This window comes from Lepidochelys kempii, chromosome 8, assembly GCF_965140265.1.
Source record: "Lepidochelys kempii isolate rLepKem1 chromosome 8, rLepKem1.hap2, whole genome shotgun sequence".
Classification (NCBI taxonomy): domain Eukaryota; kingdom Metazoa; phylum Chordata; order Testudines; family Cheloniidae; genus Lepidochelys; species Lepidochelys kempii.
The window spans coordinates 18,834,690-18,849,428 of NC_133263.1; the positions used below are offsets into that span (position 1 = coordinate 18,834,690).

Consider the following 14,739-nt stretch of genomic DNA (forward strand, 5'->3'; position numbering starts at 1 on the left):
CGGCAAGATGAGGACAGACACATGGATGGATTTTAGTGGCAGCCGGCAACTTTTATTAAACATTAACCAGGGGAGGTGCACAACTTGCCTGTTGCCCAAAGAGCCAAAAGATGCTCCACATGGCTGCCGTTCCACATTAAATCCTGGGAGCTGGGGAATGCTGGCCAATCAACAACCCTTCTCACTATCTCCCTCCCTCACTGCTGGGATTGCCCCCTTTCACCGCTGGCCCCATCAAGTTCCCTCATCTGCTGGTAGGTAGCGTTGCATTTGTACTAGGGACGAAGTGCCAAAGCCTCAGGCCAGTGCCTGGTTTGAGTAGCTGGGCTGGGCATGTGCATAAGGGAGCAGTGGGGAGAAATCCTAACTCCCAGGTTGACGTTGTGACTATAATTTTTGATGTTATTAATTTATTTCTTTATGGTCATTCCGAGAGGCCCCAGTCAAGTGCTAGGGAGTGAACACGTTAGACCAAGAAGATGGGCCTGTCCCAAAGAGTTTACAGTATAAAACAAAAGGTGACAGGCAACAAAGAGACAGTTCACGATTTGTGTGATAAGCAGCGGTCACAGCAGCTGCCCCTTGACTTAACCACTGCTGAGGGCCGTGCATCCAGGTATGGGGCGTTTTAAGAAATTTAAAGGAGGACAATGTAGTGGCCTTGTGGATTTTTTCAGAGAGCTCCTCCCGTACACAAGTGGTAGCATGGGAGAAAGCAAGAAGCAACCCTCTGCTCCCATACATGCTTCCCACTATAGGGTTAGGGGTAGAGGATCCTTGGCTCACTCCTGCAGCGCCCTCACAAGTTGACAAAGCTGTGCTGTGCTCCTCATGAAGGGTTTGCATCACCCTGTGTGCTGCCCAGCACAAAAGAACCACACCAGTCCAACTTTCACAGGAGCCTCCATAGCCATTTTTTGTGGTTAACTTATATCAACAGCTGCTATTGGGACTCAACCCACCTTCTAATGACAATAGAAAAAAACAAAACTAAACCAGTCTGGCCTTGTTTTATCATTCCATCTCTATGAAAATCCACAGTTCATTGGAGGATGGCTAAACACTGCACACATACATCCACTAACTAGGAGTTCCTTGCCTATGGGGGGGAGTTTGCTTACTACCCTACATCAGACCTTTAGCAGAGAGGATATACACTGGGACAGAAAACATGCAGCAAAACTATGTCTCTCTTCCCAGTGACAGTTTCCACACACTTTTATTTCAAATAGACTGCAGAATGCAATGTGTCATTCTGTCTTTCCAACAGACACTGTTTAGGAATACAGAGATCTAATCCCTAAAATGTGCATTGTAAAAGGAAGAAATACTCACAGAAAACAGGCCTTAATCTAATGTAACTGAAACTTGTGAAGACTAAAGTCCAACAAGTATTTGATTTATTTGCTTCAGGTTTTTCGTATAAATTGCAGTGATGTGCCGACATCTGACCTTGGCTTACACTGGGTCAAGAGCTAGCCTGCAGTCAGAAAAGTGACTGCAGGAAATACCATCTCAGGTTCCATATTTATTCTTTTCAAGTGTCTTCAGAGCAAACACGTGCCATTTACAGATCAAAAGATTATATGTCTATGATCAGCCATCTTGGAGCATGGTCAGCATCCCAGCACATGTGCTGAAGAACTTTCTGCTACCCAGAGGCACTCTCTGCCTCTTTTTAAGGGAAAACAGCAGCGTACATTCCAGCCCATGTTTCCCCACCTGGGCCAGCACAGGATGACTTTTCAAATATATATGAGGCTCTGAACAAATATGTGTCCTGTGTAGCTCCCAAGGTTTAGGGCAAGATGTGGCTCTAAATTAGAAGAAAATTCCCATTTGCCTTCCTTTACTATCCACTTTCTGCGCTTGCAGTTGAAAGTTACATTACAGTCAGAATTCCAGTGGCATGACCACACCATCTCCAAAGGGCTGGGAATGGCCATCCAGCTGAGCAATAGTGCAGTTGAGCCAGGGCTCTTTAATGCCTTAGAACAAATGCACTAAGCCCTGAAAAAAACAGCCTTTCTGCTCCAGAAACTTTCACAAGAAGCGGAAGCTACCCTTAAGGAGCGTGACATGCAATCAGAGCTGCAGCTGGGGCTGTTAGAGGTACATGTAAAACATAGTTGGCCAGTTGCAAGATTTTGCAGGTCATATAATTATCACTGTACCCTGAGGGGATGACATTAAATTGATAGAGTGACTGAGCAGAGGAGTACTGCATCTGTAATTGGGAACCTCATGAGATGTGCAGATAATTGTTTACTTTGTATGAGCAAAGCTGTGCCAAGGCAGCAAAGACAAAGACTGATGGCTTGAAATGTTGGTGCACATATTTTTAAGGGAAGTGGAAAATATTAATTAATGTGGAGACATTAGGGACTGATTCTGATCTCACTGACGCTGGTGGGACCCCACAGATTGCATACCAGAGTGAGTGAGATCAGAACTGGACCCAATGGTAATACATCATATTTAACCCTAAATAATTAGTAAAGCTGGTCCAAAAAAAGAAAAACAAATTTTAATTAAATATTTCAAAATTTTGAAGGGGTTTTCATTCAAAGGGTTAGAAAAGGGCCCAGATTATAAAAAACCTTATTGAAAACATGATAGCAGTGGTTATTAAAATTTTTCATTTACCAAGAATCTACACTTTTGATAATCTGGCGTTTATGTTTTAAACTGTGGAGTAGTAGGTACTGTGCACCGTTGCATTGTTTAAGAAAAGAAAAAACCCACCTGCTGCATTTGACCCCAGAAGTGGCATTTCAGTGATGGCGAAGTGATCTTTATAGATCTCTTACCCATCTCACAGGGAGTAGCAACACGTAGTCAGTTGGTGTTTGTGAATCCATGTGAGTTGCTCAGATGAAGGATGCTGTGCTAGTGCAAATGATTAGTATTATGATTATATACATTTTCTTTTTCCCAGATACAGACGACTCTGTGAATCATACTTTTTTTTTTTAATAGATTACATTTTTAAAAGGCTAAATCCTAGCCCTGTAGATTCTTCTCATTGAAACCGCGGGCCTGGTTGAAAGCACCTGGCAGTTAAAGGGTTAGTTTCATTGTGGCTGAATGGTATTCTTCATGATTTCCATATGCTGTATTAAATTTCAAGGTGCATGGCTCAGTCCCAGAGCAAGTGAGGGATGTGGTGTAATTAGCCTATGAAAACCAGGTAATGTCTTGTAAAGTCAATCAAGTGCATACAGCAGGAATATCAGTTGTGAGTTTTCTCTTGCAGTAGGGAGTATTCCCTTTCTTCACTGGTTATGGAAATAGCTTTTCCCATTGACAAAACAAAATGGAATGCATTTTTTTTAAACAAAGATATTAAACAAACTGTTGAGAGATCACATCTGTAGGGGCACTTCTTTAATGGTGTTTTGTTTTGTTTTGAATGGAAGCAAATTAAAAAAGAAATCCACATATTACAGCAGCCTGTGTATTTTTCATTGGCAAACCAACCTTTACTAAGGACCTTATTTTTGCTCCGACTATGCAGTGTTGACTTCTCAAATGTTTTATTTTCCTGCTGAAATTCTGTCTTCCACCAGGTGCAGATATTTTCTACTCAGATTCTTTTGTAATTTAACTCTACACTGAGTTTTGTGCATCTCCTTTTCTTCCCTCCTGGTATTTCTCTTATCAGCTCCACTAGAGCTCAGGTGAGATGCATTCAGTAATATGGCCAGGATTGGCAAATGACATAAACTAGGTCTGTCGATTTAATCACAGTTAACTCACAGGATTAACTCAAAAAATTAATTGCGATTAATTACAGTTTTAATTGCACCATTAAACAATAGAATACCAATTGAAATTTATTAAAGATTTTGGATGTTTTTCTACATTTTCAAATATATTGATTTCAATTACAACACAGAATACGAAGTGTATAGTGCTCACTGTATATTTATTTTTTATTATAAATATTTGCACTGTAAAAATAAAAAGTATTTTTCAATTCACTTAATACAAGTACTATACTGCAATCTCTTTTTCATGAAAGTTGACCTTACAAAAGTAGAGTTATGTACAAAAAATAACTTTTTTTGCATTTTGCATTCAAAAATAAAACAATGTAAAACTTTAGAGCCTACAAGTCCACTCAGTCCTACTTCTTGCGCAGCCAATCGCGAAGAGAAACAAGTTTGTTTACATTTATGGGAGATAATGCATGGCGTGATATAAGGAGCACCGCTGGCTCCCCCGACCCTCAGTTCCTCCTTGCCTTTAGTGATGGTGCTAGAATGCCTGCTGCTTCGGCTACCATTGTTTCATTCTCTGTTCTTGCGAACTTTGAAAAGCTATATATAGTTAGTAGTTTATTAGTTACCCTTAGTAGTAGTTCTCAGTTCTTCGTTAGTCCAGAACGGACTCAGCCAGGGGACGGGGCATACCACGTTTGCCAGGGTTGAAGCCCTGTGATCACTGCAAACAGCCTATGCCCATCAGCCATCCACATACCAGATGCCTAAGGTGTTTAGGCAAAGGGCACATAAGCGACAAGTGCCATATCTGCAAGTCCTTTAAACCTAGGACAAAGAAGGAGCGTGATATCCATCTAAAAGCACTCCTAATGGAGTCGGCACTCACTCAGACACCGGGGCAGCAGTCCAACTCCGCACTGAGCACCGTGACCTCTGTGCACAGTGTTCCCCCGGCGCCGTCCACGAGCTGGCATTGGTCACCCTCCACGGCTCCGGTCACAAAGCCGAAAAAGACTGTGGGGGAAGATCTCCTACCTCCCGTAAGGGAAAGGAGAGGGCTGGGGGTGAGCCAAGACCCGTACCAGGCAAGGCCCCCTTTGGGAAGTTGGGCCTCAGCTCAAGTCAAGCGGTGCAGCCCATCCCATACTTTGCCTGCGACTCTGGATAGCAGTGCAGGCCCCAGCCAGCTTCCAGTACTGTCGATGCCCAAAGCCCTTCAAGTAGCTCAGGAGATCCTGACGCTCCCGGTACCGCCCACACCGGCTCCAGCAATACCCTGGGGAGCAAGCTGCTGGACCACCAGTGGAAGTGGAGGTTCCATGGCACTGGCATCGTCCTAGTTATCGCCAGACGAGGCTATCATGGGGCCCCCTCACCCAGTTCCTCAGGACATAGCTGCAGACTTCTTCTGGCGCTGGTGGGTGCTCGACCCCCCGCTGCTCTTGGCCCCGCCCCGACTCCACCCCTGACCCACCCCCATTCCAACCCCTTCCCAAAAGTCCCCGCCCCAACTCCGCCCCCTCCCTGCCCCATTAGACTCCTTCCCCAAATCCCCGCCTCTTCCCCGCCTCCTCCCCTGAGCGCACCATGTTCCCGCTCCTCCCCCTCCCTCCCGGAGCTTGCTACAGCTATATGGTGGCGGCAAGTGCTGGGAGGGAGGGAGGGAGAAGTGGAGACGCGGTGCACTGGGAGGAGACATTGGAGGAGGTGAGGCGGGGGGGCAGGGCGGGGAGCTTGGCTGCCGGTGGATGCAGAGCACCCACTAATTTTTCCCCATGGGTGCTCTAGCCCCGGAGTACCCACGGAGTCTGCGCCTATGCCTCAGGATGTCACAACAGCGCACCAGGAACTTTTGAAGAGGGTCGCTTCCAACCTGGGGCTTCAGGCAGAGGAATTGGAAGAGCCCTCGGACTCTCTGTTTGATATCCTCTGCTCCTCGACTCCTGCCAGGGTGGCTCTACCCCTTCATGAAGGGGTTTCCAAGATCACTAAGGCCCTGTGGCAGACTCCCCTCTTCCCTGGCCCCTGTCTCTAAGAGGGCCGAGCACAACTACCTTGTGCCGACCAAGGGGCATGATATATACTCCCACCCTGCCCCCAATTCCCTTGTGGTCGAGGCAGTTAACCGCAAGGAGAGGCAAGGACAACCCAGAGCCACCTCCAAAAATAAAGACTCAAGGAGGCTGGATCTTTTTTGATATAAGATTTATTGGTCTTCCAGCCTTCAGCTCTGAGTGGCCAAACCCTCCTTGGCCAATATGACTTCAATATGTAGCAAACCATGGTCAAGTTCGAAGGGTCGCTCCCCGAGGCTTCCAAGAATGAGTTATGAGCGATCCTTGATGAGGGCACGACCACGGCCGGGGGGCCCTCCAGGCAGCGTCAGACCATGGTTTCCGCTAACTCCATATGGCAAGCCTCCTGCTGCTCTTCTCTGGGTTGTCCTCCAAGACCCAGCCGTCAATGCAGGACTTGCCCTTCGACGTCTGAGCCCTATTTGCGGAGCAAATGCACAGCAAGTTGCATGGCCTTAAGGACTCCCGCACCACCCCAAAAACCCTGGGTCTCTACATCCCAGCCCCAGTGCGTAAGTGGTTCAAACCACAGCAGCCTCAGGGCCAGGAGAGCCAGACTCGGCAGTACTAGCCCCACAAATGAGCCATGGGCTACAAGCGCTGTCCGAGCCACCCGCCTCCACCCTCTGCCCGGTCGGGCTTGACCCGTACCAAGTAAGTGGCCAAATGGTCATTTTGAGGGTGTGCTCAAAGGCAACCTACCAGACTGTTCCCTGGATCCCTCTGTCCCAGTGTTCTCCAACTGCCTTTCCCTTTTCCTCCATGCCCGGACAGTTATAACCTTGGAATGTTGGGTCCTCAGCACAGTGGAGCAGGATTATACCCTCCAGTTCCTTTATACCCCCCTTCCCATCCGCCTCCCCCGTTCCTCTGAACGTGGCATCTCTCCCTCGCGTTTTTCCATACAGGCTGTCCTGTCTAGACTACCTGGTCCGTTTGAGGAACCAGGGCCTAGCACTCTCTTCCATTAGAGTGCATCTCATGGCCATCTCTGCTTTTCACCCGCTGATCCAAGGACAGATGGTGTTTTCCCATGACAGGATGGTCAGATTCTTGAGAGGGTTCGAGAGACTCTTCCCGCAGGTACAGACTTCTGTCCCGCAGTGGGATCTTAACTTTGTCCTCTCTAGGCTCACCGGCTTGCCCTTTGAGCCGCTGGGTTCCTGCTCCCTTTCCCACCTGTCATGGAAGGCTGCGTTCCTGGTGGTGGCAATGTTGGTGAGAGGAGTCTCTGAGATTAAAGCCTTGACATCAGAACCACCATACACGGCCTTCTACAAAGATAAGGTTCAGTTGCGGCCCCACCCGGCCTTCCTGCCAAAGATGGTTCTATATTCCATGTTAACCAGGACATCTCGCTCCTGGTGCTCTGCCCCAAACCGCACCGGGCCAGTGAAGAAAGGCGTCTTCATGCCCTGGATGTCCAGAGGGCCTTGTCTTTTTACTTTGAACGTACCAAGCCTTTCTGTAAATCAACTCAGCTCTTCATCGCTACAGCGGATAGGATGAAGGGTCTTCCGGTGTCTACGTAGAAGATTTCCAATGGATCACCTCATGCATAAGGACCGGTTATGACCTGGCAGAGGTTCTGCTGCCGCTGATGGTTAGAGCCCACTCAATGAGAGCGTGGGCGTCTATAGCGGCTTTCCTGGCGCACATCCCAATCCAGGACATCTGTAGAGTTGCAACGTGGTCCTCTGTCCACATGTTCATGGCTCATTATGCCATCAGTCAGCAGGCCTGGGACGACGCTGGGTTCGGCAGAGCTGTGTTGCAATCTACATGTCCATTAACTCCTACTCACCTCCAGGAGTACTGCTTGGGAGTCACCTAATATGGAATGGACATGAGCAATTACTTGAAGGAGAAAAGAGAGTTACCTTTTCCGTAACTGGTGTTCTTCGAGATGTGTTGCTCATGTCCATTCCACAACCCTCCCTCCTTCCCAACTGTTGGAGTTTCCAGCAAGAAGGAACTGAGGGTGTGAGGAGCCAGTGGTGCCCCTTATACTGTGCCATACAGGCACCACTCCAGAAGGTGCCAGAGCTGGTCCCCTACGGATACTGTTAAGGGAAAAACTTCCGGCACCAGTGCGTGTGTTGAGCGCACACACCTAATACGGAGTGGACATAAGAAACACATCTCGAAGAACACAGGAAAAGGTAACTGTCTTTTATCTGTGTAGGTTCAGGTTATTTTATTGTTATTTCACCCTTCATCAACCATAATTGCATTGGTTTCATAAAATTAAAAGCAATGAAATAAAAACCACCACTTGAAGAAATTTACATTGCTCTTCAAGAGCCATTAAGTACGTCGTGAAATTCGATTAATCCTTTTGTGTGGGGTAAAAGTCTTTAGCTCCTGCCCCCTGTCATTTTTTGCTTTACAGTTTTCATAGCTGCCATATTAGAGAATACCACACGGTTACTAGCAACTATTTCCCTACTTCTGGGAAACTCTTACACCATCTGGCTGGGAATTCCCTTTTGGCCATTCCTCCTGATAAACATATTTATGAATAGTCAACCTTCTGAGCAATCGAAAAAGCCATAACACAGCTAGAAAATTCAGGCTTTGAAACAATTACAAAAACTCTTATGATTAGAGAAGTAATTAACCCAGTTTCATGAGGATAAACACTGTCCTATTGTTCTTGAAACTTTGTAAAGTGCATGGACCACTGTGTTCCCTATCTGATATCCTTGATATCCTTGATATCAAGGGCTTCTTCTGTTCTCCTCTCTTTCTCCTCTGAAAGTATAGCTGCTGTTGATTTTATTCACGGCGTAGTGTTGTCAAGAATATTCCAGGCTTAGTGATTAGCTGTATTCTCCTCCTTATGGGTTGAAATTCCCCCCTGTGCGAAGGGCCAGTATAAATCCTGTGTCTGATTTAAGCCTTGTTTTGGAGGATTAACAGGGCATATGCATCAATTAAATTCCATTTCTGGGCCTCTCAACGGGTGATTTTTACCCATGGACAGGGATGGAGTGTGGAACTAGTTCCAGGTGGTACATATCTTTCTCTTGTTTTCTGTCCCTTTTTTAGATTTGGGCCTAGAGCACTAAGTTCAGATTCAAATCCACTGAAAGTCTGGACTTGTGTTATCCAGGGTTTTGGTTTGGGCCATTCTTTTTTTCCCATCAGTAAAATATTTATTCCAAAAATTAACTACTTTTAGGATATATATTCCTTATGATTGCAATATAATTAATGTTAAACCAAAATGGGCTTGCATAACTAGGCACTCACTTCTAAAACGTAATGGATGAAAGCAGAAACGATTCCAGTGCATTTTCTAACCTGTTTTGCCCTCTGCAGCTCAGCTTTTAAAATGTCTGCCAAAGTGTGACAGGGCATGTTTTAAAATGTTTCATATTTTTCATTTCATCATTTGAAAACTTTGAATAAATGTAGGTCTTCCTGAATAACTACACTGTCATACTGCAGTGTAGTTTTCTATTGCAAACTCTTGGTGGGTACTGTCTGGCCAGAGAGGGGTAACTGGTTCAGAGTTTATGGGCAGATAGTGTCTAAAGTATCACCCTACTAAAACCTGTTGAACAGCCATAAACCTCTGAAAAACTGGTGAACATTTCTTGGCAAAATTTTACAAGGAAACATTTGTTCTTACAGTTCAGGAAATTTTGCACTCTGCTTTTTAGTTTGTGAAATTCAATCAAAGGGTTATTTTTACATCAAAACATGAAAAAATGTTGAATTTGGGATGTCAGATTTTGAATTCACCAATTGATTTGAATGCTCTAATTTTTGTTTGGAATGGGCTCATTTTAAAGGGGGACACTTTTAAGCAAAGCAGTGCAATTTTTACACCAATTTTCAAATTCATAATGAAATTTTCATAGTGAAAAAAGTCATTTAAGAGATCACTGAGAAAGTTGTGCAGCAGCTTAGTTACTCGTTTTAAAACCTCGCCAAGATATCCCACAAATAAAACATGCATCTGCCATGAAGAGTGGTTATTTTTAAGGAAGAGGGCATTGGTTTCAGATATGAAAACCGCGGTGTGAAAACTGAATATGAAGCAGAAAGCTGTACATCCTGACTCTGCTTGATTAGCGTCTCCTGTTCGGGTCTGCTTTATGCCAATCAGAATGTTCTGAAGTAAACAGAGCTTTTGCACTTTTAGAGCCTTCCTATGATTACACCTGACAGAAAGGGGAAAACTTCTGCTTTTCTTTTTTTGTTCCAAAATATGATTCTATAATGTGATTGAATGCTTCTTAGTACAATACTGTGACACATTGGGGAATAGGTCTGTGTCTAATTATGAATTCTGTTTGGTTTCATGAACACTATTTGTAATTGTAACAATCATTGTGAATTAGACCATCCATTTTGTAGTAAGGACTTGACATTTAGTGGGGAAATTATGTCTGGAAAGCATGGGTAATGGAGTGGAAAATTTGTGGATGACACCAAGCTGGGAGGAGTTGCAAGCACTTTGGAGGGCAGGATTAGAATTCAAAATGACCTTGACAAATGGGAGAATCAGTCTGAAATCAGTAAGATGAAACTCAATAAAGACGAGTAAAACAGTTAGGACGGAAAAATCAAATGCACAGCTACAAAATGGGGAATAACTGGCTAGGTGATAGAACTGCTGAAAAAGATCTGAGGGTTGTAGTGGATCCCAAATTGAATATGAGTCAACAATGTGATGCAGTTGCAAAAAAAAGGCTAATATCATTTTGGGGTGTATTAGCAGGAGTGTCGTATGTCTATGGTAAAAATGTTGAAGCAAGTAGAAGGCTGTGGCACTGGTTTCAGGGTCTAGGTGGCTGGACTGTAAGGTCACACTGAATGTGTGGCAGACATGGGGTCTGCACCTGGAGAGTGCACCTGAGAGACCCAGAGCTAGGAATAGTGATCAGTCGCTGTCCAGACCCAGGAAGCTTAGCAGCACGTGAGATTCAGCAGTTGGATTCCCCTCATAACAGACTGGTGTCCGTTCTGAGAGCAGGACTGGACTAGAATCTAGCAAATACTACTTCCGATGAAAACAAAGCTAATAGTAAAAAGAACCACTCACATCTAGCTGGACTATCAAGAACCAGACACTGCAAACCAAAGCAGCCACATGATCATATCATAGGAACTCTAGTCCTCCCTTTCCTTCTTTATCATCATTAATCTAATTATGTCTAAATTAAGGATCACCGGCTCACAGAGGAAGAAATACAGAATAATCCCACCCCAGAAGGTTTCTGGGATACCAGGCCTCTTACTCCTGCCTGTAAAATGCCAGTAAACTTGGGTGCTGTATAAATGATAATAATATATCTTGCACAAACCTTTCCCTAGGCTTGTACAGTCACATTATGTATCACCATTCTATGCTGATATCCCTTTTTCCCTTCTCTGTCATTTCTAGGGACATGAAGCCTGACAACATCTTACTGGATGAGCATGGTAAGTGCCAGTTGTTTTGCGGTAACTGGAACATGTGCACGTACAGAGCAGCACAGAGCGGGTGACTTGAAATGGGTACCTTCCAGCCTGGATTTGGAGCCTGGTATTATGCAATGTGTTGTGTTGTTCCTGTCCCAAACTGCTTACAATCTAACAAGACTGTCTTTTGTATTTTGTTTGTCTTCACCTGCTTTCTGTAAAGTAACATCATGTAATCTTCTGGTGCTATACAATTCTATGCTGTTGAACTATATGGCTTTCTTCTACATTAATGTCCCATAATTTACCTAGTCTATTCTTAAATACTTCCAGTTATTGTAATTCAGTGACATTTCTAGAAGTCATTATTATAGGTGACACAATTAGTGCTGCCTAGAGTTGATTGACTGACACTTCTCCTTAGAAGATCCTGTTTTCAGCTGCTTATAACTTTATCAAACTTCAACCATTTGGACTGAAATTTTCCATGCCAGATCATGTAATAATAGACTGTATCATAATGCAGACACACAAAGAGGGGATGATGGGTTGCACAGGCAACCTTAATTCTGTCATTTCCTAACTTTTGAGTGCTTAACTTTGCAACCTTAATGTTCTTTTAATGTAGTTTTTTGTTTATATTGTAGATACAGATTTTAATCCTGGAATCTTTACTTAAGCCTCTCTCAGGCAAAACTTCACATGAACTCCTGTATTACTCTCTACACTTTTTTTTACTCTGACAAAACTCCCATTGAAAATTTGTCTGATATTTTTCTGCTTTTAAAATGTCAAATATCTGCTGAAAATCCTTGTAACCGGCTCATTTGTGAGAAATCTTTATTCGCACTTGCGTAAGCTACTTGTATAGTAAAAAGTTGTTGCAGAGAGCCTAGAATATATGAACGTCATTATCACTTCGCAGGTTTGATGGGTTTTGGTGCAGATGCTGAAATTCCTAGAGAACTGCCATTGTTTTAGCTTGTAACTAGCTTTGCCTGGCATTACCACCTGTCCCCAGACTGTACGTGTTTTGCATATGACCTCTAATTTCAAAGTGCTGGATAATTATTTATTTAAGAACTGTCAGGAAAGCTTTCCCTGCCTTCTTTTACAAATACACATCTCTCCCTGTCTCACTCAGGGATTTCCTTCTGCCTCCTCAGACACAGGTGACATAAATAAACGGGCCATATTCTCTCTCTCTCTTTGCCCCGCATTCCAATCCAGCCCATTTGGATTCCTCAGACAGCACAAGTGGTCACCTATTGGCAATATCTAAGAATGCTTCTGGTGGTGGGGAGCTGCCAGCTAGCATTGGAGCTGGCTCCTACATCACCCTCTCCTCCTTGTCCTAGAGAGGGGAAGCCAAGTCCAGAAGAGACAGTATTGGAGGTGGGAAGGCAAGTTGACTGCTCCATTCTGGCAGTTCTTATCTAGTTGACTGTCCCTTGGTGACTGTTGCGAATGGTCAAAAGTGCTACTCTGGCCTATATTGAGACCACGGTTTGAGCTGTGAAGGGTAGATATGTGCTGCCTAATGTGTGCACTTTAATTGAATTCTTGTGGTACATCAAATTAGAACTGGTCAGGAAATGTCATTTTTATTCCCTTGAATTTCAAATTCTGTTGAAATTTTCCATCAAAAGTCCGTTTTCCTTAACACCCCCCCCCAGTTGGTCAAAATTGAACATTTCCTATGGAAATTACTGTTTTGACAAAAAAGCCATTTTTCACTGACAAATGTTTCAAATGACAAATTTCAATTATCTCTACATAAAATATTAAAATTAATCCATTGATATGTGCACAGAAATTTGATTCAATAGCTTTGTGCACTTAAGGGCTCTTTAATCAAGCGGAGGAAGGCATAACAAGAACTAATGTCTGGAAGTTAAAACCAGACAAACCTCAGATTAGAAAAATTTGTGCGGTCTTTAACATTGAGGGTGATTAACCAGTGCAACAAACTAGCAAGGGAAGGGTGGATTCTTTGTTTCTTGATGTCTTCAAATCAAGACTTGGATGCCTTTCCGGAAGACATGTTTTAGCTCAATACAAGAGTAACTGGGTGAAGTTCTATGGCCTGTGTTATACAGGAGGTCAGACTAGATGTAATTGTTCCATCTGTTCTTAAAATATATGAACAATCAACATTTCATCTTTGGCTTTGGGACTGCTGAGGGATATCTTTGGGGGATATTTTATCAGCTTCCTTTTGTCTTTGCAAACGGTCAGCCCAGTAGAACACCTGTTTCTGTTCATTTTCTTGTATGATTGTAGGTAGGGGGTGAAGTTCACTTCCGAGGAGCTGATGCTGTTATCCCCGATTGCAAGAGTGATGGAGTATTTTGACAGTCTGACCCAGTAGGTGTCAGTCAGAGATGGCGTTCGACTCTAAGTGGTGCCTTTGTTCTCATGTTCCTCTTGTTGTCCATATGCAGCCCAGCGCATTGGGGTTTTTACTTCTTTCCGTGGGTAAGCTTCTGAGTTCCCACCTCTCCCAATGAAATTGGTGGCAATTAAAAGTGCTCATCACCTCGCAGGATTGGGTTTTACAGGGTCAAATTACAGAGAGGCCTGAGCACTAAATTCAGATCCAAAGCTGGGTTAAATATTTCCCAGTACAAAGTGGTGCTTGGATCTGGGATTGTGTTCTGCTTGGTATCATAACTGCTAACTTCCTTAATGTCTGTGCATTTGGGGCTGTTTTTTTGGCCCCATCTCTCATTCACTCTGAAATTTTAATTGGTTTCAGGTTGATGATGGGTTTGTTTCAGCGTGTTCTTTTCTGGAGTTGTGCCCTTAACTCCAGTGCCCTCCTGACTGTGACTTTCTGCTCTGTGGTTTCTCTCGCTGTGTTTGCTTCACCATGGCAGTAGAGGTGTGTAATTCTATTCATGCGTGCAAAAAGCTTTTTACCTACAGTTCACATTTGTTTTCCCCTGAGCAATTGTTCTTGCAGCATCTGCATCTATATTTAGACTGGTAGATCATGCTTGTTTTCCAGTGGCTCTTCCCCTTTGGGACCGAGCTGCACACTTCAGTTCCATCTTTGGAACTTCACACTTCAGTTCCATCTGCACACTTTCAGTTCTGTGTTTGCCAGGTTTGTGCCCGCACTACATGGGTACAGTCGGAGAAAGCTCTGTCTTCAGTTCACAGATGTTCTTTCAATTTTTTGTTGTTTTGGTTCTTCCTGTAGGCGTAAGGGTCAGATTTTGAAAGGCATTTAAGTGCTTAAAGATGAAAATAGGTGCTTCTGAAAGTCCCACTAGTCACCTAGCTGCTTCTTTAGGCACCTAAATACCTTTAAAAAATCTGGCCTTAAGTGTATTAATTTAGATTCTGCTTGCCATCTGTCTAGCTTTGGGCATCCATTCAGTGCAATGCAGGCCTTTGGCCAAACTGCACATCTGTGAAATATATTTCAACTACTAAGCTCTTCTTCCACATGAAAAGAGATTCGTGTTTGGGTTACAAAGGGCACAGACATTTTTATTGATTTTGACCTTTAACTGGGC

The 14,739-nt window shown here is 44.0% G+C and overlaps 1 protein-coding gene across 2 annotated transcripts in view; it reads left to right on the forward strand.

The window, feature by feature from the left end:
- Positions 1-14,739, forward strand: part of STK32A (serine/threonine kinase 32A) — an 82,888-nt gene that overhangs the window by 36,507 nt on the left and 31,642 nt on the right. For both annotated transcript variants that reach the window (XM_073355755.1, XM_073355754.1), the window contains exon 6: positions 11,199-11,236. In XM_073355755.1, the coding sequence (XP_073211856.1) occupies positions 11,199-11,236 (38 nt within the window). The remainder of the gene's footprint in view (positions 1-11,198; positions 11,237-14,739) is intronic.